Source organism: Apium graveolens, chromosome 3, assembly GCF_009905375.1.
Source record: "Apium graveolens cultivar Ventura chromosome 3, ASM990537v1, whole genome shotgun sequence".
Taxonomy (NCBI): domain Eukaryota; kingdom Viridiplantae; phylum Streptophyta; class Magnoliopsida; order Apiales; family Apiaceae; genus Apium; species Apium graveolens.
The window spans coordinates 204,850,353-204,874,737 of record NC_133649.1 but is presented as its reverse complement, the minus strand read 5'-3'; the positions used below and the strand labels follow the sequence as shown (position 1 = coordinate 204,874,737).

Sequence of the window (24,385 nt, the reverse complement as noted above, 5' to 3'; positions counted from 1 at the left end):
ATATTAGCGCGTGTTTTCACCCTAACAAGTTTTTGGCACCGTTGCCGGGGACTCAGTGTTAATTTTTAGTTTATGTGCTTGTCATCAGTGGTCGTTAAAGTTCACTGACTCGGATTCTTTTACTTTCACGATTATTTGTTGTGTTTCAGGTACTCATTACAATGGGAGATCCAGCAGCACGAACGAGAGCCTTGATGGATTTTTCTTAACCCAAGATCAATGACATTCAATCTAGCATTATCAGGCCAACTATCACAACTAATACCTTTGAGATAAAGCCTGGCATAATTCAATGGGTACAGAATTCAGTCCAATTTGGGGGTTCTCCAATGGAAGAACCCAATACGCACATTAGGGATTTCATAAAGATCTGCGACACCTTCAGGTTCAATGGTGTTTCTGAAGATGCTATTAAGCTGAGACTTTTCCCATTCTCTCTGAGGGAAAAGGCTAAGAGCTGGTTACACTTTCTACCAGCTGGTTCGATTGCTACTTGGGAAGATCTTGCTTAAAAGTTTCTCACTAAATTCTTCCCTATGGCGAAGACAGCTGTATTCAGAAACGCTATTACTCAATTTGCGCAACAAATGGGAGAATCTTTGTGTGAAGCTTGGGAGCGCTACAAAGAGATGCTTAGGAAGTGTCCTCATCATGGAATGCCTGATTGGATGATCATCAATTATTTTTACAATGGATTGGGAGCACAGTCCAGACCCATGCTCGATGTAGCATCAGGCGGAGTATTATGGGCAAAGAGCTATTAGGAAGCTTATGATCTAATTGAACTGATGGCTGCTAATGAATATCAGTATCCAGCCCAGAGATTGCCACAGAGCAAGGTAGCAGGAGTTCTTGAGGTGGATACAACTATGTCTATCACTGCTCAACTAAAGAAATTATCTATGAAGATCGATTTTTTGGCTAACTTGGGTGTTAATTAGATAACCAGTGTTTGTGAGATATGTACATGTTCGCATGCGACGGAGCAATGCGCTATATCTAGTGAATCAGGTCAGTTTGTGAGCAACTTTCAGAGATCGCAGCAACCAGTTCCTGATACTTATCAACATGACAACTAGAATCATCTTAACTTCAGATGGAGCAACAATCAGAATGCGATGCAACAGTCGTTCCAACATTTTGGAGCAAAACAATTCAACCCTCTTGGTTTTAAGCAACAATTTGCACCAAGACAACAACTCCAACTTTAACAACAAACTCATGATGTAGGTCTATCTTTGAATAAAAAATCTGAATTGGAGGAGTTGAGGCTTATGTGCAAAAACCAGGCTCTTATATGCCAAAGCCAGGCTATTTCTATCCAGAATCTGGAGAACCAGATAGGACAAATTGTTAACGCCTTATTGAATCGACTACCAGAAATGCCTTCTAGTGATATAGAAGTTCCAGGCAAGAGGGAAGCAGAAGAGCAGGTTAAGGCAATTATATTAAGGTCTGGGAAGGGTGCAAGCCCTTTAAATCTCAAGTTCCAGAATCTGAAGTTTTGGCTGAAGAAGATGTGCAGAAGGAAGTAGAGGTGGAATCAAGGAAGACTACTGTGGAACACACTCCTCCTGAGGGTAATACAGGGGATAAACAAATCTATCCTCCACCTCCTTTTCCTAAGAGGATGTAGAAGAAAAAGCTGGATAAGCAGTTTGAGTAGTTTTTGGAGGTGTTCAAGAAACTTTATATCAACATACCTTTCGTTGAAGCTCTTGAACAGATGCCTAGCTATGCGAAGTTTATGAAAGGTATTCTCTCTCGGAAAGTGAAGCTCGATGACTTAGAGACCATTGCTCTAACAGAGGAATGCAGTGTTGTGCTGCAACAGAAGTCGCCTCTGAAGCTTAAAGATCCTGGAAGCTTCACTATTTCTTGCACCATCGGAAACTTGTCGTTCGACAAGTGTTTATGTGATTTAGGACCTAGCATCAATCTGATGCCCTTATCTATCTTTAAGAAGCTTGTTCTTCCTGATCCGAAACCAACATACATGTCATTGCAACTAGCTGACCGTTCCATCGCTTATCCACAAGGTATAGTGGATGATGTCTTGGTCAAGGTGGATAAACTCTTCTTCCCTGCTGACTTTGTAATTCTTGACTTTGAGGAGGATAAGAAGATTTCCATTATCTTGGGGAGACCATTCTTAGCTACTGGCCGAACTATGATTGATGTACAAAAAGGAGAGCTTAAGATGAAGGTTTACGATCAAAAGGTCACTTTTAATGTGTTCAAGGAAATAAAGTTACCCACATCTAAAGAGGAGTGTTTAAAGTAGAGTGGGTAGACTCTGTAGTAAATTCAGAGCTTGAGCAATTGCCATAGTCAGAGACCTTAGAGAGATCCTTAATGGGGAAATCAATTATTGATGACAAGGAAGGAGCAGAGCAACTGCAGGTTTTAAATGCACCTCCGTGGAAGAGGAAGTTGGATATGCCATTCGATTCTCTTGGGTTAGCAGAGCAAAATTTTTTTTCAGGAGCATGTTGAACCATCTAGTGAAGAAGCTCCCACACTTGAGCTCAACGGACTGCCAGATCACTTGAGTTATTCATTCTTAGGTGCACCCCATGATAAGGGGTTGGGATATATTTTTGATGATGTAGAGAGTGGATGGACGGATATTCCCGTGCCTACAGAGGGTTCTTCTCATGTGCAACAGGTAGTTGATAGGACTGATGTTGGTGATGCACAGTATAGAAGATTGACTAGGCGTATGGAGGCCATGCATGTCATCCACCGATATTTTGCTGAAGATTTGACACACGCTTTCGGTACTGTTGTCCGAGACACTAGTGGCGAGGTTGATTGGCCACCTGATCCTCCACCCGACGAGGGTGACTCTCCCGCTAACTAGGTATGCCTAAAATCCTTATTATTACCTTCAATGAGGACATTGAAAATTTTAAGTTTGGGGGTGATAATGTAAGGATTAGTAGTGTGTGTGTCCATATAGATTCATATTGCATGTTTAGTTGTAGTTCATTCATATTTTTGCATGATTGTTCATTTAGGACATATTTTTTTGTTTTTATGTGATTTCATATAGTTACATTTGCATGCATATTTAGCATGATCCCTTAAGATGAACTATGATATTTGACAAGTTGATGTTGATTTGAGTGTGGTGATGACGAATAGAGGGATATTTAAGTCCTAATGAATTGATTTGCATGCCAGAAATAAATATTTTCACAAAATCTTATAGGGTTGTTTTTGATCTAGATCATGATCATACTTGTTCGTTGTTGAGATTTAATCACTTGGTTATATTTAGAATTTATGATATTCTCGTAATGACGTAAAAACAATGATTTTTTTATCTGGAGAAAAACTTGGATTTCATTGCTAGTTGTTGTAAGGCTAGGCGTGAATGGCTAGTAACTGACTCATATTTTTATGAGTAGTCTAGGGTTGAATGAAATGGATCGAAACGCACTCATTCAGAAAAGAAAAAAAAGAAAAAAAAAGATAAAAAAAGATAAAAAGAAAAAAGTATGTGTTTATGCATAATTGATCAAGAGTGAGCTCTTTAATACTCGAGTTATTAAGTTCTAGGGGACTTTGTGCCTAGTGACCTAAGGATTTTATAGTCTGGGATCCGCTAACCTAACGCTCGCTACATGGGTATTATTGCATAAGTCTTTTGGGACCTCATTCATTGCACAGTCATATAAGCATCTTTGTTATGTGTTCAATAATAATGTGAATCCTTGTATAACTCTAGTAGAAAGGAGGTGTTGTGAGTCATAATGCGTTTATTGTCTATTATGTTTATAAACTTTTGATTGTTTCGATGATAGATAAGGTATGGGTATTGATCTAGTATCGAGAGTTATCTGTTAAACATGCCACACACGCACGTTTCTGGTTTATGAGTTGGTTTGTGGAATTTATTCGAACTCTGTTTTAAGTCATTGCATTCTTATAGGCATTGGCTTATTCATTTGGTTATAGTTATTCTGAGGGGATCGATTGCATTATCATTTAGTTGCATTCACGTAGTTGCATTCATGCATTAGGTTTGTTTTGTAGTTTTGAGTCTGTTTATGCTTGAGGACAAACATCAATTCAAGTTTGGGGGTGTGATAAGTGAATTTTATATCCACTTGAAACGCTTTATTACAAGATTAAATTGGTGTTTTGGACTCAAGTTGTTGGTATTTTGATGTGTTTTTGTGTTATTGCATTTAAGGTATCAGTTAAATGAAGAAAGGAGCTTTTAAAGGAAATATGATGAAAATTGATCAGATTTGGACGTCAAGGCCATTGTCAAGTTGTAGAGAATCTTGTTAGTTTCGCGTGGGCAGTTGAATCGCCTAATTCTGACGAGTAGAACTCAAGTTATGGCCAAAACAAGATTCATCAGAATTTTTCCAGATAGGCTGCAGGCGCCCGCTTGCTGTTGGAGGCGGCCGCGTGCTGATGCGCGGGTGACTTCGCTGATTTCGCAGAAAAAGCCTTCTTTGAATGGAATTTGACGATTTTAAGGGTCCAGGTCCAATATGGGCGCATATGTACTTAAAAAAAGGGGTTTTCATCATCCGGGAAGATTGGGAGATCAAGGAGAAGACCTAGAAGCACAAAACAACTCCGAAAAAGAAGATCTTGTTTTCAACTTGTGATTCTTTGAATTAGTTATAACTTTGGATGCTCATTTTCGTTCTTGTTGAACCTAGATCTCGTTTATTCGTACTTTAATTATTATTCAGTTTATTAAGACCTTGTTTATACCATGCTTTCATTGGAACCCATGGTGACGATGAGTTCGATTATGAACTAATCGTTGTCATGGGATTCTAGCGGATTTATTTATGGATTTCAATAATTAATTTGTTTTGATATCTTGGTGTGTGGTGATTGATTGATATCCTAGTAATTGTTGTGCTTATTCGTCTTATGTGCGTAGTTAACATATAAGATAGCGTGTTAATCTCTTGTGAATCGACAGTGAATCTTTAGATTTAGAGCTTGCCATACTAGCATAGGTTCATGTATTGTATGCATGATTAGTGGATAACTCTAACCGTTTTACTTGCCCTATGTAATCATTATGAATAACTTGCGCTTAAACCGTTATTTTGTCAAATTCTATAGACATATAGGGTCTCAATATAATTGGTGCATATTCAGCTTCTATCTCTTTTGTGGTTGTCTGGTAGAATGGTACTCGTGCAACGAAAGTTGGCGTTTATTAGTTTCGTGTTATCTGATTAGTGTCATCACCATCACATGCTAAGGTTAAGAACAAAAAGGCTATTGAATGAAGTAGTAATGAAGTTAGAATCCCATATTTGTCATATATAGTAATTCAACCTCAATTCTCTTAGTTAATGTTATTTAGTATAATCTCTTAGTTTAATCAAAACCCAATTTGTTATTTGTCTTAGCATTGAGCGATAACCATACATTGTTGCATAGGTGCATAAATTGAAATTAACCTAAACTAGTCTCTGTGGGAACGAATCTGATTTATATCTTATACTACTTGCGAATGCATATACTTGCGTGAATATTAGCGCGTGTTTTCGCCCTAACATTATTGCTTAACCTCAATCATTTTTTATATGACTTGCTGAGCTAGTTAGCTCACCCTTGCGATCCGTTTTGTGTTATTTTCCTGTTAAGAAGGAAACTGTCGGTATCGAGGATCCCCAGACCAGTGCACGAGCTTGGATTCCAGGTTGAGTGTTGAAAAGTGTTACCAGGAATGTTTTGTTATAGTTGTAATACATTGATATTAATAGCTTGTAAGCTGTAAGTTTGAAAGAATATTTTGATATAAGTTGTAAGTTTAAATAGTTGGGATTTGGAACGTTGTAATATAAGTTAAAGTTGTGGCTTGTTTTATAATTTAACCTGTTGCGATCCGTGGAATTAGGGTCATTATATATATAATTTTATATACAAGATTATATTGTGTTGTGAACCCCAAATCTATGATCCAGATTTGGGGGGCGTCACACATATGCCTGTCAATAAAGCGAAAATCCGATCCGAGACCATTTTTGTGGATATGGATCGGCCTATTAAAATTCGATCCGGGATTTGATTCGATAAGAAAAATACGATGATAAATGGAGCGGATATGGATTTAGGCTTATCTGATCCTTTAATAAACTGATCTGGTTATATATATATAATAAAATTATTTTTTTTACTATTTATAATTTTAGAAGTCTTGTCCTCGAGTCAAGGCCTATTGTTACTTTTTTGTCCCCCTGAAACAGAAATTGGGCAAGTATTAATTCTAAATTTTGTTGTAAAATGGTATTGAAAGTTAGTCCATAAAATGTACATCGGTTTACACAGACCTCCCTTTCTATTTTATTTTTGTTTTTCTCAGTTATATACGGTGACTTTACTTTCTTCAATGATTTTTATACAAACTATATATACGAGACTAGGAGTATTTGATTTGAGTGTGGGGGACTTGGGGTTTGTTTTTGATGATTAGTCTCATATTTTGATTTTTTCTATAAATTTATAGATGATACTTGATGTATTAAAATTAGTCGATGTCTACTTATTTCAAAGAACGAATTTTTGTTTGTAAATTTTTTAATTTTTTCTATTATCTTAGAGTTCGTAATTTTGATATTATTAGATTTTTATTCTACTTGTATTTTAATATATTTCAGAATTGTTAATTTTAATAGCGTTCATAATAAGTTACGTTAAAAAATAAATATACATAATGGACCGGATATCTGATGCGAAATACGTGATTCGAACGGATCCAGATCTGAATCGACCTATACAAAATTTGGGACTAATTCAATCTGAATCCGAAAAAAAATGAATATAGATATGGATTTAGATCGTTCCGATCCAAACCCGATTCATTAACATGTCTAGATGCACCTGATTTAAACTAGTATTTCATGTGTTCCATTCAATTGTTTACAATTTTTTTTAATATCCGACACACACCTTAGGTAAATATAAAGTATACTTTCATAATTTTTTTTGAATCTTTTTTTGTATTACACTTTAGACAAGAAATTTTTATTAAAAAAAATTTAAAAATTATTTACAGAACTATATTTTTAAAAGTAGGTTTAAAATGCGTGCCGAGGCAATAGGGGTAAGGTTATCAATGGATCGGAAATCCGGTCTAAAAGATAACAGAGCGGATATGAATCACTTAAAAATAAATCCGATCAGGATAAAATCCGATCTGATAAGTATAGGATATTGATTTGATACGATCGGATCCGTTAATAATCTGATCCGGTTATATATATATATATATCATAAAATACTTAATATGTTTAATAAATATACCATATATTATATAACATAAGATTGAACGGACGAGAAGAAAATGGAAATGCATCTTGCATATATTTTTATGATAATTTCTCTTTAGATGTTAAACAAAGGCTGACAAATAATAGAATATCACCGATCATTTGAGATACTACACTCATGTGCATTAATGCACATTTTTATCTTGCTGCTGCCTGCTAACATGATCAACAAGGACTGTCAATTCTAATGTGACTTGACAAGAATAAATTTATTTTATCATAATTTTTCGAACTTAAATATTATGGGAAGTGATAAAAAAGATATATTCTATAAATAAATAAATAAATAAAAGAAAAAAATATAAAAATATAAGTGGATCGGAACTCTGATCCAAAAATTCGAGATTCTCACGGATTCGGGTATGGATCGAGTCATAAAAAATTCGACTAAAACTAGTTTATAGCCCGTACTTTGCACACGGGGATCTTAAATTTTTTTTAATAAAATAAATAAATAAATTTATAATTCAAATTGAATAATATGATTATGAAAGATTAAATTATCTATATAATAAGTGTATTACATCTAAATATTATGATAAATTTATTCAAGAACTAATTTCGTTACATATGTTATTTTTATATTATATATTTTATGAGATTATTTTTATAAATAAATCTGTTAAAATTTAAATTTTACTTCAAATTTATATTAAATACTTACCATAAGTGGTTTTCAAAAAAAAAACTTACCATAAGTAACACAATTCATATTCAAAATTGTATTGCAAAGTTTTTATAATTAAAATTGGTCATAATAAGTACATGGATATTTTATAAATCTAATATGAATACCAAACCTAAAAATGGATAGTCTACCGAGTCAAATTCAAGTTAAAAATCATATCCGAACCAAAATATAGATATCAAACCTTAGGAAAGGATTATCCAATAATTTATAATATTTAGATTCGATATAAATTTCAATCCGATAAAATTTAATGGATCATGATATACATTAATAATATCCATTGACACCCACCCGGGGATGAGGGAGTAAGACATTAAATTATGTACCGAAGAATATATTATATTCCGGTACAAATACAATGATAGACCAGAATCTAGCACGTGTTAGCCACACTCCCGGTTCGACTCATCTCTCTCGGAAACGCCCATTTCATCCATCCAGAGTTTTCTACTTTTCGGACAATTTAAGCTCCACAGATTCCTCCACAGGTAAACCCTAAACCAATTACATGTACACACATATATATGAATTTATCATATTTCCAGCTGTGTACGTTTGTATTTCAAATCTATTTATGATTTTTATCAACTATTATAATATATATATATATATATATATATATATAAGCTTCTCAAATCCTTTGTATTTCTCTCATACTGCATATTAATTTCGAATCATCATTTTTCCAGATATATGTACTTTCTGTGTTTATGTTTCAAAATTTATATTCATATTTCAATTGCTAATCTAATCAAACTTCATGTTTCTTAATTTTCGTTTTAAGAAACACCAATTTAATTTTCGTTTATATATTTAAGCACTTGTTTTTTTTTATTAATTGTTTCCTACTGGTCAGCTTCTAGTTTTGGTTTGTGTCAAGTAGTGTTATTGTCTTGAGAATTTTAGAAAATTTGTTGTTTTGGCAGGTTGATATATTTTTCCGTCGAAGTTTGGATTTTAGATGATGTTAGCTTCACATTCGGTTTCTGTTGCTACTAATCGTGTTACAACATCGATAAATGTAATTTTCCATCCCCCCTTTAATTCTTTATTATATAATGCATGCATTATTCACTACTCCTACTATGCTTTTGTGATGGATTTTGCAATTATTCTTTCTGCTATTAATTAAATTAATGATAACTTTAAGTTTGGGGAGTTGGCAAGGTAATATGGTACCGGAGTCAGGTTTAGGAGATTTGGTTTGTACTCTTACCCGAATCAGTCCCAGCTCTTGGGCACCTTTGTTTGTTTGTTGGTTTTTGGTGCGATTGTGCATGCTTAGTGGGATTCATATGGTGACTCACATGGATTGTTAGAATTGTAAGATCCTTTTAATGGCTTTTACTTATCGGTTTTTTTGGTCTGCCCATGGGCACACAATAAACTCTTCTGTGGCATTTTCTTATTGGAGCTTGCCTCATTAATAATGATATGCACAAAAATTTCCACCAATTAAAATAAGATAACTCATCAAAAGTGCATAGAATTTAGTGCTTAAAGTGTGCCCATGGGTACACACTAGAAAAGCCCTTTACTTATATATAATGAATTTGAAGAGCTGGAACTTAGCAGTTACAAAAACAGACGTAGAAGTGTATACATGACTTCTAGGTAATATGCAAATATTTGTCATCTGTATTGTAAAGATCAATCACTTATTACATCTGCAAACTGCCGCCGTGAAGCTTCAAGCCCATGTTAAATGCTTCGAATTTGAATTTTTCTTTATTCTCAGGTTATACTTGCGTATTTACCTTTGTGGTGCTGGGAATTTGATTAAGATATGACATTCGGGAAAGAAGTTCACTGAAATGCTAAACGGCTCCTCAAACAAAAAAGAAGCTTTTAGTCTATTGCGCTTATGTCCCCTAATCCATCCCTTAAATGCCTCTCTGTTAGGATGTTACTTTTTTTTTCTTTGGGTATACTCCCCACAAATGGTAGCAAATTTCACTGTGCAAAACATGTTTATAAATTACAAGGTTTAATCTGAATTACACAAATGACTAGTGAGTCTTTGCGGGAATAGCCTCTTTACTTTTGCTGAGTTGAGTCAAGGTCTGCATACATTTTACTCTCCTCCGTTTGGTTTGACAAGGTTAAATGACTACTGCCTACCAAAGGAAATGTGGCATGTCTTTGTCAATGGTGCCTGCATCTTTTGTTTAAGCTGGTCTGCTGAGTTGTTTAATGCCAAATCTTATATAGTCATATTATACGATGAACATAAATGAATCTTCTTCCAATCATGCAGGCCAGTGCAGCATTTGGTTCCTCAAATTCTACGTCATTTAACTTATGCAAGGAGTTTGCACAATTGCCATTCTGTTTTGATGCTAAAAGGCCAATATGCAAACAGAAATCTGTTCAATTATTAGCGGCACAGGAAGGAAATCTATCTCGAACTATTACTGTTTGTGCTACTTCAGGCAATGATGGTGAACCAGAAGAAAGTGGTACAACAGCTTGCACCAATTTTAAAGTTCTTGCAGATACTGAAATATGTGAGAGTTCTCGAGATGCAGGAGATGAAATTGTTACTTCTATACTATATTCAGGTGCAGACTTGAATTTTAAAGCTGAAAACTTGGGAAACCAAGACAACCTTTTCGATAAGCTCAAGGCTGTTCACTTGCATATATTAGCAATGGAACAGTGGAATGCTTCTCGGCTTAAACTGTGTCATAGGTTTGTCTTTTCGTTTTAAAAAATTAAGATTAACAGCAATGCATGTAATTTTTTCCTGTTTATATACTCTGGTGATAGACCATATTATATATTAACAAGAACAACTTACTACAAATAATTAAAGTTGGTTATCATTTTCACAAGCTTAAAAGGACTGCTTGGGAATATTCTCAAAGTTCTTGCACCATTGGGCAAGTTATTTTTATAATATATTCTTCCTAGCGATCGAAAAACTATTAAAAGTTCATACTTCTTGGTCCCTCTTCTCTCTTCATTAGAATCAGTTAAATATGAAGCCTGTATACTAACTATTTAATTTGTATCAGAGTAGTAGGCAGATTTGATACTGCAGTCACAGTGTCACACACCTGTCTGGTGCTGATCTTAATATTCCTTGACCTCTATATTTCTTGTATTTGCAGAACCCATTTAGTGAGTGCAGCAAACCTAATACATTATGTGGCATTAAAGAGTCTTGACATTGAGCAGCTAAAGGCAGAACTCTCTTCTCTTGGTCTTCTGAATCTAGAGACAGTAAATCCTCATGTCCTTACAAGTCTTTCTGCTGGCATTCAGATGTTAGAAAACTTGAAATCCAATTCTATTGCTAGCAAGACTTCTTGTGAGATTAGTAATAGTAAAATCCCGAGTGGACAAGAGAAGAAAGAATTCACAGTAAATAGAATGGCAAAAAAGGGATTAAATAGCTCCAAGTTGCTTTTAGGCCCAGTTCGAGAGCAAAGAACCTCTCATATCATGGTAACGGTTGGCGAAGAAGCAGCAGAAAGCGAAACATTAATTACTGATCTTTTACAGAAAGGGGCAACAATAATTCGTATCAACTGTGCACATGGTAACCCGTGTACATGGAATGAGATAATTAGAAGGGTGAAAAGAAGCTCTCAAATGCTCGAGATGCCATGTCGAATCATCATGGATTTGGCAGGACCAAAGCTCAGAACTGATAAACTGAAGGCTGGTCCATGTATCATGAAAATATCTCCCAAGAAGAATGCTGCAGGAAATGTCATGTATCCTGCTCAAATCTGGTTGTCCCCCCAAGGAGGAGGTCCACCACCTTCTCATGCTTCTCCTGATGCAGTCTTGTACATTGATGGTCAAGAATTTCTGAATAAGCTGGAAATTGGTGATAATGTGGCATTTTCTGATGCTAGAGGTAAAAAGCGAATACTAAGGGTTTCCAACAGATACTCTGTTTTCGCTGGTGTTGGCTTGATGGCTGAATGCAATAGCACTGCTTATGTTAAATCAGGGACTGAATTGTATATTAAGGGAAAGAAAACAAGATATGCTGTTGGATTTGTTAGAGATGTCCCCCCTGCAGAGCAGTTTGTCAGATTGCGAATTGGTGATTTGCTCGTCATATCACGAGATAGCACAAGTGAAAGTGAAATTTCTTCTTCCTCTTTTGGTTCTCCTAGGGTGACTTGTTCTTCTGGCTACCTTTTTGATTCGGTCAAACCAGGACAGCCTATTGCATTTGATGATGGAAAAATATGGGGAGTTATTAAGGGAACTAGTATATCAGAAATTATAGTTTCAATCACTCATGCTGGTCCAAGAGGTACAAAACTTGGATCAGAGAAATCCATCAACATCCCAGAAAGTGATATTCACTTTGAAGGCCTAACTTCGAAGGATCTAATGGATCTTGACTTTGTTGCGACACATGCTGATATGGTGGGAGTCTCTTTTGTTCGAGATGTTAAGGATATTATTCTTCTTCGCCAAGAGATCGCAAAGCGAAAACTTCGGAACCTGGGGATTATTTTGAAAATTGAGACAAAAGGTGGATATAAGAATTTGCCCCTTATGCTTCTGGAGGCAATGAAATCACCAAATCCTTTGGGGGTTATGATTGCCAGAGGAGATCTTGCAGTAGAGTGTGGTTGGGAAAAGCTTGCGGACATACAAGATGAGATTCTGTCCATATGTAGTGCTGCACATGTACCAGTAATATGGGCAACACAGGTTCTTGAATCACTAACCAAGTCTGGTGTACCTACTCGAGCTGAAATTACTGATGCGGCTAGCGGAAGGAGGTAATGAATTAGTTGCTTCTTTTGGCACCTAATTGTCACTATTTCCGTATTTATGGAGAGTTTTGTGGTCCACAAGTGGTAGGAGATAAATAAACTAACCAGCAGCCTGCTATTCTCAGTCTATCACCTAACGGTTCCAATATTTAAGTTCTTTGTTTTTTTCCACTTGTTACCTGTGCTATATGTCTGAAATGTTGGAAGCTATACTGAGCTTCTTTTTATCCTGGCAGGGCAAGTTGCATCATGCTGAACAAGGGCAAACATATTGTTGAAGCTGTTTCTACCTTAGATACCATCTTAAGAACTAGTTCCACAGAACTTAGCCCTGAGGTTAAACCTCTAATGTTATCCAGCCACCTTTCCTAGATGGGTTTATCTAGTCTTGCTCATGGACATAAATTAAGTATTAACTTTTATAATTTTGGAGTGTTTCTGTTGGTAGAATTGATGTGAATGCAGAGGTCCATCAAAATTTATTATTGAAAGACCAACCAAAATTTAACACATCACTTCTTATGGGCACATCAGAAAATTCGTTCCAAGATATCCATTTCATGGTAAAGATTAACCAACCTAAGTTCTGTTTGTTTTGTGCCAACATTCCATATTGTATGTTTTTTAAAATCTAGTTGTACCCTTTTAAGACATCTGTAAGTTCCATATTGTTGAAAAAGATAATTTTTTTCTAAAAATAATTCTTTTTCAAAATAAAAATAGAATATTTAAACTTTTATACAGAAAATGAATTTTTTTTAAAAAAGTTTTACAACTATATTTTTTATTCATCTTAAAATGTGTGTATGACACTTTCTCTTAAAATGTGTGTATGACACTCTCTCGAAAAAAGATTACAAATGAAAAGTACGGAGGGGGTAGATATTTATATATTTTAAATTATTAATATTTCCTAAATTTTATTTTTTTAATGTAAAATTTCTATAATAGTAATATAAAATTTGTACAAAAAGATAAATAGTAAATAAATAGGAAATTACTGATATGCCCTTAATGACATCCCGCAATGATTGCGGCATGACTATTGACTGCTCCCCACAATGGCTCATTGCGGTAGCCATGACCCGACCCGACCATCCCCGGGCCAATTTTTTTTGCAATTAAGAGCATAAATGTGTATACAAACACAACGAACATCGGCGATTTTGAAGTTCTTTTAAGGCGATTGAACGACAAAAACACCCAATATCCTAATCTTAACATATGTTCTTCATCTAGATATGAATATATATACAAATTATACACACAAGCAAAATTTTACACACATACACATTTGGTTACACATGCACACATTCAGATTGTTACAATTATTTGTTTGATGCAATATGTTGATTTGATTCGATTATTTGTAACTGATTATGTGATGCTTAGGGGTTAATTAATTGATAATTAGGTTGAATTAGGTTTAATTCGAATTTGAGGTTTAATTTAGGTTATTTTTAATTCAAATTAAATTAATTAAAATTACTTTTACATTTAATTTAGGTTGTATATTCTGTGTATGTATGCTAGTTAGAGATGTAATCGAGTCGAACTCGAGTTCAAGTTCGACCGAACCTTAACTATGAAGCTCGATTCGTAAAATGTTCAATAGGCTCAAATTCGGATCGAAAACTCGAAACAATTTCACATATTGACAAAAACTCAAAATCTGATAGGGTCGGCTCGAGTTTGATTCGATCAAATATATAAAATATGAATAAAAAGTTAAATATTTATATAAACTCACCACATGCCAGCCCAAAAAGGCTAGCGAGTTAGTATGCTAGCGAGTTGGTATAATTTAGTTATTGACTTGTATCTATAAAGATCATAAATACTCTTATTCTCATCGATGTGGGATATTTTAACGTGTCTATTGATAGGCTACCTAAATACTAATAAACCAATGACCCCGGATCCAGAAGGACCCCGTGTTTCAAGATGTTCGTGGACCCCAAAACCCCTTAAAACCCTAGAATGTGAATACAATCTGCGAATAATACAAACAATATAAGTGCGTGTGTGTCCGAATAACAGAACAATAAACTGCGTAAATAAACAAGAATGATATGAAAGAGACGTTCTCGAGCCCAGTTGTATGACTGTCTCCTTAAAACTATTACGGCCCTCACCGTATGTGCGAGTCGTGAGCCTCCCAGGATAAAATGAGAAAAACGGCGGTGTTGCACGAACAGCGCCTTCGGCGAACTATAACCAAGCAAGAAACTATCACTGGATTAGAGAGAGAAGGTAAGGTAGGGTTTTGTTTAGGAGGCAATTTTGGTGTATCGAATTGTGTGAATAACCCTAAGCCTAATACGTTATTATATAGGCTCAAGAAAACGTGTGCGCTACTCCATGAGTAATTAATTAACCGCGTTAATTAATTAATCAATTAATAAATCAAATCTGTAATTGAATTTGATTATTATCACATCAAATCAATTATAATAATCCATAATCAAAACGAATTAAAATTATTAAAGCCCAAGCCCAGTGGAAATTAAATTAGCAAAACTAGTCTGTAACTATTCGGGCCAATTTTCTGCTACATTCGTGTCCGCACGTCGTACACGCGGGCAAGCTCGAAAGCTTCGCAAGCCTCGAATTTCCTCTCGAAAGCCCATGATTTGCACCCCCTGCGTGCGTACGTGGGTGTTGGAGCAATATATAAGTAACACATTTGAACAGTACATAAGTGTTTTGCTATATAAAGATATGTATGCTCCTTTGCAAAATCAATGTGGGACTTTCTTTTCTTCCACAAATTTCCACTACTAAGAGACCAACTTCGGATGATCATATCTCATCCATCTCTTAGTCATTTTGAGTGATTGAAAGTGCCTCGGAAAGCTCTCTCAGAGGAGAACGCATTCCAAGTGTCACTCGTTGCGCGAACACAACATTCATCCACTCAAATTATGGCTCAAATTGACTTGAAAATATGGGACTACAACCCATATTATCCAACAATCCCCAACATGGATGAGATTGACGTTTCAGTAGCACACACCAGATTGATAGACACAGAGTTTGACTTGGTGATAGTTTCTTCGATCAGATATAACATACGATAGGTAGATAATGCTCCTTGAACCTTCACTTGAATAAGAATACCGACTTTACTGGTAGTGTAGACGTGCTTGTCCTTGAACTGTTCGACCGTTTATGTAAACGATGATATACTTATCACTATATCCTTTCTGACTCGTTTAGTTTTCATGAGTATGTCCATTTTGGCCATGGAACATCGTCTTGGTTCTGCAGGAGTTTCTAAAGAATTGTGCCTCGCAATTCTCATTTGAAGCAGCCCCACTTCTCTCCCACATAGCTGACCTTTATATTATAGAGTAACCCGCGTTTACTCAACTAAATTCCATGCTTTCACTCCTGAACTCCATGTATTCTCCAAAAGATCATTAAAATCTCAAAATTTTAACCTCGTACCATACGGGTCTCACTGTTTCCTCATCACAGGAATAGGCCAGGGTTTTCCCCCAAAATAATTTGGTCATCATGATTTAGTTGGCCCATTGAACCAAGTTCTTGGGATCTGCATTAAGCATTGGTTAGGTGTCCACCATGACGCCGTTAAGAAACAGGCTTAAGGCCCATCCCTCTCGATGATTTCTCAACCACTTCTCCTGATAACCCTTTGGTTAGCGGATCCACGATATTATCCTTTGACGGTATATAGTCAATAGTGATAATTCTGGTTGAGCTTAATTGTCTAATGGAACTATGTCATTGTCGTATGTGACGAGACTTTCCATTATACATCGTTCTTTGTGCTCTACCAATAGAGGATTGACTATCACAGTGTATCCCTATTGCAATCACAGGATTTGGTCATCTTGAAATATCCTCTAAAAATTGGCATAGATATTCAGGCTCTTCGGCGCATTTATCTAGTGCCACAAACTCAGTTTCCATCGTGGAATGAGTTATCACATTTTTCTTTGAGGATTTCCATGAAATTGCCGCGCCAGCTAATGTAAACACATAGCCACTCGTAGACTTTAGAGCCTTCTTACTAGATTTCCATTTCGCGTCAGTATATCCCTCTAATACTGCTAGATATCTGCCATAGTGCAGTCCATACCCTCAAGTTCCTCTCAAGTACCTTAGTACCCTTATGATCGCTTTCCAGTGATCAGCTCCCGGATTACTCGTAAACCTACTCAACTTGCTGATTGAGTATGCAATGTCTGGTCTGGTACAACTCATTAGGTACATCAGACTCCCAATTATCCTCGAGTATTCCCACTGGGAAACCGCTACACCTTTAATCTTGGATATATGTAAATTCATATTCACAGGTGTCCTAGCTTTCTCGAAGTATTCCTTAAGAAACTTCTCAAGGATCTTGTCAACATAATGAGGTTGACTCAATGCGAGTCCCTCTAATGTTCTAGAAATTTGCATTCCTAGAATCACGTTTGCTAGTCCCATATCTTTCATGTCAAATCTTGCATTCAACATGTCCTTTGTAGATTTGATCACTTTATCATTGCTTCCGACAATAAGTCAATCGTCAACATACAATGTCATCATGACATAACCATTGTCATTGTCCTTGACATAACTACTTTCGTTATCTTTGTAATAGGAACAACTATCACATTCATTGATCTTGAAACCATTGGCCAGCACGATCTCATCAAATTTCTCATGCCATTTCATAGGCACTTGCTTCAAGCCATATAGTGACTTCACTATTCTACAGACTTTCCTCTCTTGTCCAGGGACAACGAACCTTTCAAGTTGTTTCATATAGATTTATTCTTCTATATCTCCATTTAGGAAAGCTGTTTTCACATCCATTTGATGTACTGCTAAATTTTGCATTGCAGCGATGGCAAACATCATCCTTATAGACGTTATTCTCGTTACTGGAGAATATGTGTCAAAGTGGTCAAGACCTTTCTGTTGCTTGTATTCTTTAATTACAAGTCTTGCCTTGTACTTGTCAATAGTGCCATCAGTTTTCAACTTCTTTTTGAAAACCCACTTGCTGCCTAACGGTTTACAACCGTATGGCAAATCAACTAATTCCCAAATATGATTCTGCATAATTGAATCAACTTCATTTTTAATGGCCTCTTTCCACATGGGGCCATTGGGTGAGGTAATTGCTTCCTTATAGGTTTTCGGGTCACCTTCCTCGAGCAAATAGGTTATAAAGTCAGACCCATAGGATTTCTCCGTACGTTATCTTTTGCTCCTTCTCACTACCCCCACATTCTCGTCCTCACTTTATTCACTCTCATTGTTGTCATCTATAGACTCATGAGCTCGTTTAGATGTTGTAGGGTGTTCGTTTCCTGGATTACAAGGAAATGTCATCTCAAAGAATGAGGTGTTCCTAGATTCCATAATCGTATTCTTCTGAATGTCAGGAATCTTGGAATCATACACAAGAAACCGATATGTAGTGCTATATGGTGGATATCCAATGAAGATACAATCCATAGTCTTTGGACCAATCTTCACCTTCTTAGGTGTAGGGATCAATACCTTTGCCAGACACCCCCACACTTTCAGGTGTTGGTAACTTGCTTTCTTTTTCTTCCACATTTCATAAGGACTTACATCCTTATTCTTGCGTATGGTAATATTTAAAATATTATTTGCACTTAAGATTGCTTCCCCCCACATCGACTGCGGAAGTCCAGAGCTTAGCAACATCACATTCATTATCTAATTGAGAGTGCGATTCTTCCTCTCAGCCACTCCATTTGACTGAGGGGAGTATGGTCAGTGACCTCATGGATTATACCATGTTGTGAACAGAATTCCCCAAAGGGTTCAACATATTCACCTTCACGATCACTTTGTATCATTTTGATTTTCTCAGATTGTTGTGTCTCAACTTCTTCCTTATAGATTTTAAATTTATCTATAGCTTCGTCTTTTCTTTTCAGCAAATATATATAGAAGTATTTTGTATAATCATCTATGAATGTAATAAAATACTTGTTTCCTCCTCTTGTTGGAGCGAATTTTAAATCACATATATTGCTAACACTTTGGTATTTCTTTCCACATGTTTAAATGATGATCTCGTTAATTTTGCCTCAACACAAGTATGACACTTATGTTTTATATCAATTGTTATGTATGCTTTTAGACTAAACCTTCGTAAAGTGTCATAATTAACATGTCCATAAATTAGGAGACTCAAGCAAGTAAGTAGAAGAATTCTTCATTTCATTATCGTTCTTAATGGACATAATATTGAGCTTAAAAATCCCATCGGTTACATAGCCCTTGCCTACAAACATACCACTCTTAGACAAAATAACCTTATCAGAGAAAGCCATGCTTATTCAACAAGGAACCAAACACAAGGTTCTTGCGAATATCAGGCACATATAGTACATTCTTCAAAGTCAGGTTCTTCCTAGAGGTCATCTTCAGAATCACTGTGCCTTCACCTTCAATGGTAGAAATCGCTGAATTCCCCATATAGAGCTTCTCACCAGCATCGGAAGCTTTGAGGTTAGAGAAAATCGCATGGTCTGAGCAAACATGCTTAGTAGCACCAGTATCAATTCACCACTCTCACGGATTAGATCCAACCAGGTTCACTTCAGAGACCGTAGCATAGAGGTCTATGTCACCCATCTCCTTAGAGATATGATCGACCATGTATGCTTCTTTCTTCTTGTTGGCCTTTTTGGGCTTCCTACAATCAGAAGACCTATGACCCACTTTATCACAGTTATAGCACTTTCCTTGAAATTTCGAATTTGAAATCCCTCCCTTGGGTGCCAGTTTTGCCCCTTTATCAGAAGTGGTCTTCTTGGGCTTGGAGCTTTCAACATGCTCCGCCATATTTGCCTTCTCAGTAGCAACATTCACTTTCTTCTCAGATCCTCTATCGTCTTCTTCAATACAAAGTCTGAGAATCAGATCCTCCATGGTCATCTCCTTTCGCTTGTGCTTAAGGTAGTTCTTGAACATTTTCCATGCAGGTGGCATCTTTTCGATCACAGAAGTAACTTGGAAAGATTCACTAATGACCATTCCCTCGGCATAAATTTCATGAATGATCACCTACAATTCTTACATCTGACTGACCACAGTCTTAGAGTCCGCCATCTTATAGTCAAGAAAGCGGCCAACGATCCACTTCCTTGCCCAAGCATCCTCGATCTTATACTTGTGGTCTAGTGATTCCCATAAGGCCTTAGCTGTTGGCCTCAAGCTATACACGTTATACAATGAGTCAGCCAAATAATTCAATACATAATTCCGACGTATGTAGTCAGAGTGCTTCCACGCATCCACAACATACAGAATGTGCGTGTTGCTCTCAGCAGTGAGCAATGGTACCTCTTCCTTCAAGAAGCGATCCAGATGCAACGTGGTCAGAAATGCATCTTTTGCTGCTAACGTTTGAAGTTTGTTCCGTTGAACTTCTCGGGTTTATCAGCGTGTACAGCAGGCACAGTTGGCATAACAGGTGCAACAGGAACCGCAGGTGTGACAGTCGGCACGTACATCTGTACTACAGGTGTATGTACAGCAATAGGCACCACATGTGTGACAGTCGGTACGTGCGTCTATACTACAGGTGTATGTACACCGGTAGGCACCGCAGATACAATCGAAGAAACGAGTGTTCCCGATATCTGTCCAAGAGGCACACTAAACTGTTCAATGACAGTGTATCCCCCAGGAACATATCCCGAAGGCACATGTCCAGAAGGTATTTGACCCCCATAAGATACTATGATCTTTGCGTTAGGGTTAGGCGTCTGTTGGTGAACCCCATCAGATCCAGCTATCTGTGAGTTGGGATCAGCCGTCGTGTTCATCATATTGTTCATAGTGTTATTATCCATAGACCTGTTACTCAACAAAAACAGGCAGAGAAAGATGTATTAGTCACAGATAATCAATAGATAATAGCTTTAAGATTGTGAATACAATCTATGAATAATACAAACAATATAAGTGCGTGTGTGTCCGAATAATTGAATAATAAACTACGAAAATAAACAAGAAGGATTTGAAGGAGACGTTCTCGAGTCCATTCGTATGACTGTCTCCTTAAAGCTATTACGGCCCTCACCGTATGTACGAGTCTTTAGCCTCCCAGGATAAAACGAGAAAGATGGTGGCGTTGCACGAACAATGCCATCGGTGAACTATAACCAAGCAAGAAACGATCACCGGAATAGAGAGAGAGAGAGAGAGAGAGAGAGAGAGAGAGAGAGAAGGTAAGGTAGGGTTTTGTTTAGGAGGCAATTTTGGTGTATCGAATTGTGTGAATAACCCTAAGCCTAATACGTTATTATATAGGCTCAAGAAAACGTGTGCGCTACTCCACGAGTAATTAATTAACCGCTAATCAATAAATCAAATCCATAATTAAATTTAATTATTATCACATCAAATCAATTATAATAATCCGTAATTAAAATGAATTAAAATTATTAAAGGCCAGGCCCAGTGGAAATTAAATTAGCAAAACTAGTCCGTAATTATTCGGGCTAATTTTCTGCTACATTCATGTCCGCACGTCGCACACGCGGGAAAGCTTGAAGGCTTCTCAAGCCTCGGATTGCCCCTCGAAAGCCCATGATTTGCACCCCCTACGCACGCACGTAGGTGTTGGAGCAATACATAAGTTACACATTTGAACACTACATAAGTGTTTTGCTATATAAAGCTATGTATGCTCCTTTGCAAAATTAATGTGGGACTTTCTTTTCTTCCACAAATTTTTACTACTAAGAGACCAACTTTGGATGATCATATCTCATCCATCTCTTAGTCATTTTCAGTGATTGAAAGTGCCTCAGAAAGCTCTCTCGGAGGAGAACGCATTACAAGTGTCACTCGTTATGCGCATACAACATTCATCCACTCAAATTATGGCTCAAATTGACTTGACAATGTGGAACTACAACCCACATTATCCAACAAAATATTCCTACAATCATTGCTTGTGAGTACTGGAAATAATCTCAACATATGTCACACATACACCTATTTCACAGTCTCCACATGCAACGACACTCCAGGAACAGACCAACCTCATCTTGCAGCGCCAATTGGACATTTCTCCCATCCGGAACATCTAGTTGCCTAGGTTCTAGAACATTCCGACAATTGGGATATCAAGTACTAACCCGAGAACCCTAATTAGAAGCCTATATAAGGCTTCTAAAAAGGTGATTTAGGGTTGCATTCTCTACACGCTTATACACCCTTACACACATAATGTTTAAGTAATGCCATTCTTACCATTCTTTACCAAATCCTTCTCTCATTCTCATTATGGAGGTGCGCGAGGATGAAACCCCACCTTCGATTTTATTTTGTAGGAGCCCATATATAGCAGTTATGCTACACTCTTCTATAGTATGGAGGCTGATTTGAAGTATGCTATGGAGAGGAGCTTGAGGTCAGTTTAAGAGTTATCATTGATGCTAGTAGGAGGGGTCGATTCTCCAACCTTGTGGTATTGTTGTTTTCACACGATCCAGGAACTCAAAATCATGACTTTAAGTAAGATTACCCTAATTTTTTCTTAGATATGCATTGTTACTTGAAAATTTGATTAGAAAATTAGTAGATTTATTTTTTAAGTATAGATCCTTTAAGAAATTTTCACCAATACTGTTTAGAGTAGCATCATTGGTATTAGGTCTATTGATAAAGAGATGTGCTAGTTAGCGTGAAAGTTTTTATGACCTTATGGGTGACAATTTCAGGTAACGGGTCGGGGTCGTGTCGGGTTCACCATACACATTTCTTTTTTCAACTGAACCCGAACATGACCCAAACAGGTTGGAAAATATGAATCTGAACCCGACCTGTTTGGGTCTCGGATAATCCGACATGAAATATTCCAACTCAGTTCAACAAATTCATATGCTAATGGTTGATGTAGAGCTGAAGAACCCAGGAGACTTTAAGATAACAATATATATGTACTATATTAAACTCATTTCGATAAATGTTTTTCTAAATTTAACAATTAGAAAGTTTACTCTCAAATTATATATGTTGAATTTATTATGTAAGGAAATACTTGTTAATGATGATCAACAATAAATGGACACTAAAACCAACATATATACTATAATACCCTGCTGATCAGTTGGAACACAATACGGATCTATGCCCATCCGCATAAACCACCATCATATAAGATACCCAGGCATATTTTGGCCTAATAAATCATAGGGTCCAGTCTATCCCTGGCCCTTTTTGTAACCATCTAGTCCATAGAGTATTTGATAATAAAGCATTTTGGTTAAAACATCAGAATTCAGGGTTAAAAAATAACCCAGAATGTTAGATATTGAATGCAACACGGGGGGGGGGGGGAGGGGTGAATGTGTTTCTTGGATTTTTAGCCTTTTTAAATTTGTTTGGATTATAGATGAACAGAGCAGTTAAGATATTGTAGAGATAACATGTTTACAGAAATAATCGACAGGCACAGTATTTTCAAAACTCACTTAATTTGTATTAATTAAGTTGGTCTTGCTACAAATTCCGTGTTCTTGAGAAAATAAGAACTCAGCTTCTATCTTAAGAGAATACCAGAAAATCTAGATCTGTTTCTTACTTGTGAACTAAGGACCAGTGCATGCTTTATAGACTAGCAGCACGGATTTACAAGACTTATACTAGAAACACTAGAATGTACTAAAATACTTTCTAAAGCAACCTTTTTTTATTTCCATTTCTAGCTTAGCAAATCTGTACAGAATCTTGCAGGTTTGTGACCGCCCTTTGTCCAGTTAATATTGGCCCTTGATCTTGTATTCTTCCAGCTACTTTCTAGACTTTTCAATCTAGTGAATAGTGTTGAGTGGCATATACGACATTTTATAACGCTCCGTAAAGCTTTGGATTGATGTTTTGTACTCAAGTTGTTAGTGTTTTTAACGTGTTTTGTAGTGTTTTTGTATTTCAGGCATTATTCAAGAATACAGGTTGATTAGCATTGTTTAGATGTTAATTTGGTGTTAGGATGGTGTCTAGAATAAAATCTCGTGAAAAGACCAGCTCAAACCAACAAGAAAAGAAGCGGTCAATATTTTTTCCAGAGAGACGACGTGCCCGTGCTGTGATAGAGCGCGGCCGCGCCAGGAAGGCAGAATGTCAGCGCGCCCGCGCTGGTCAAGCGCGCCGCCGCGCCAGGTCGGGAATTAAAATCCTGTTTCTTATGGAATTTTGATCCAGAAGACTTTTACTCTGCATGGGCTGCTATATATACATAACTTATGCTTATTTTTCATAATAAGAGGTACTAGAGCTTAAGGAGAAGGCGTAAAAAGACCGTAGAGCACAATTCAACCAAGGCGAAGAAGATCTAGTTTATTCTTGTGATTCTTTGTTTTAAGTTGTAACTTTGGATGCTAGTTTTCTTATTCTTAAACCTATACTCTTGTTTCGTACTTGGTTTATTCAGTATAAAGACTACGTTTATTATACCATGCTTTCATCGGAACCCACGTTGATGATGAGTCCGATTATGGGCTAATCGTTATCGTGGGGTTCTAACGGATTTATTTATGAATTTCTTTAGTTAATTCGTTTCGATGCCTTAGTGTGTGGTGATTATATGATAACCTAGTTTTGGTTGTGCTTATTCG

General features: G+C 36.6%; 1 protein-coding gene and 1 non-coding gene across 2 annotated transcripts; one reads left to right on the top strand and one right to left on the bottom strand.

Annotated features, from left to right (window-relative positions):
* Positions 1 to 551: 551 nt before the first annotated feature.
* On the bottom strand, positions 552 to 658 carry LOC141716393 (small nucleolar RNA R71). Its single transcript, XR_012573105.1, has one exon. It is a non-coding gene; the product is annotated as a small nucleolar RNA R71 (small nucleolar RNA).
* Positions 659 to 8,306: 7,648 nt separating this feature from the next.
* Positions 8,307 to 13,268, top strand: LOC141713043 (plastidial pyruvate kinase 4, chloroplastic). Its single transcript, XM_074516252.1, has 5 exons — positions 8,307 to 8,498; positions 8,937 to 9,031; positions 10,268 to 10,701; positions 11,124 to 12,764; positions 12,995 to 13,268. Exons 2-5 carry the CDS (start codon positions 8,972 to 8,974, stop codon positions 13,128 to 13,130), a joined length of 2,271 nt encoding a protein of 756 aa, XP_074372353.1. The 5' UTR covers positions 8,307 to 8,498; positions 8,937 to 8,971; the 3' UTR covers positions 13,131 to 13,268.
* Positions 13,269 to 24,385: the final 11,117 nt, after the last annotated feature.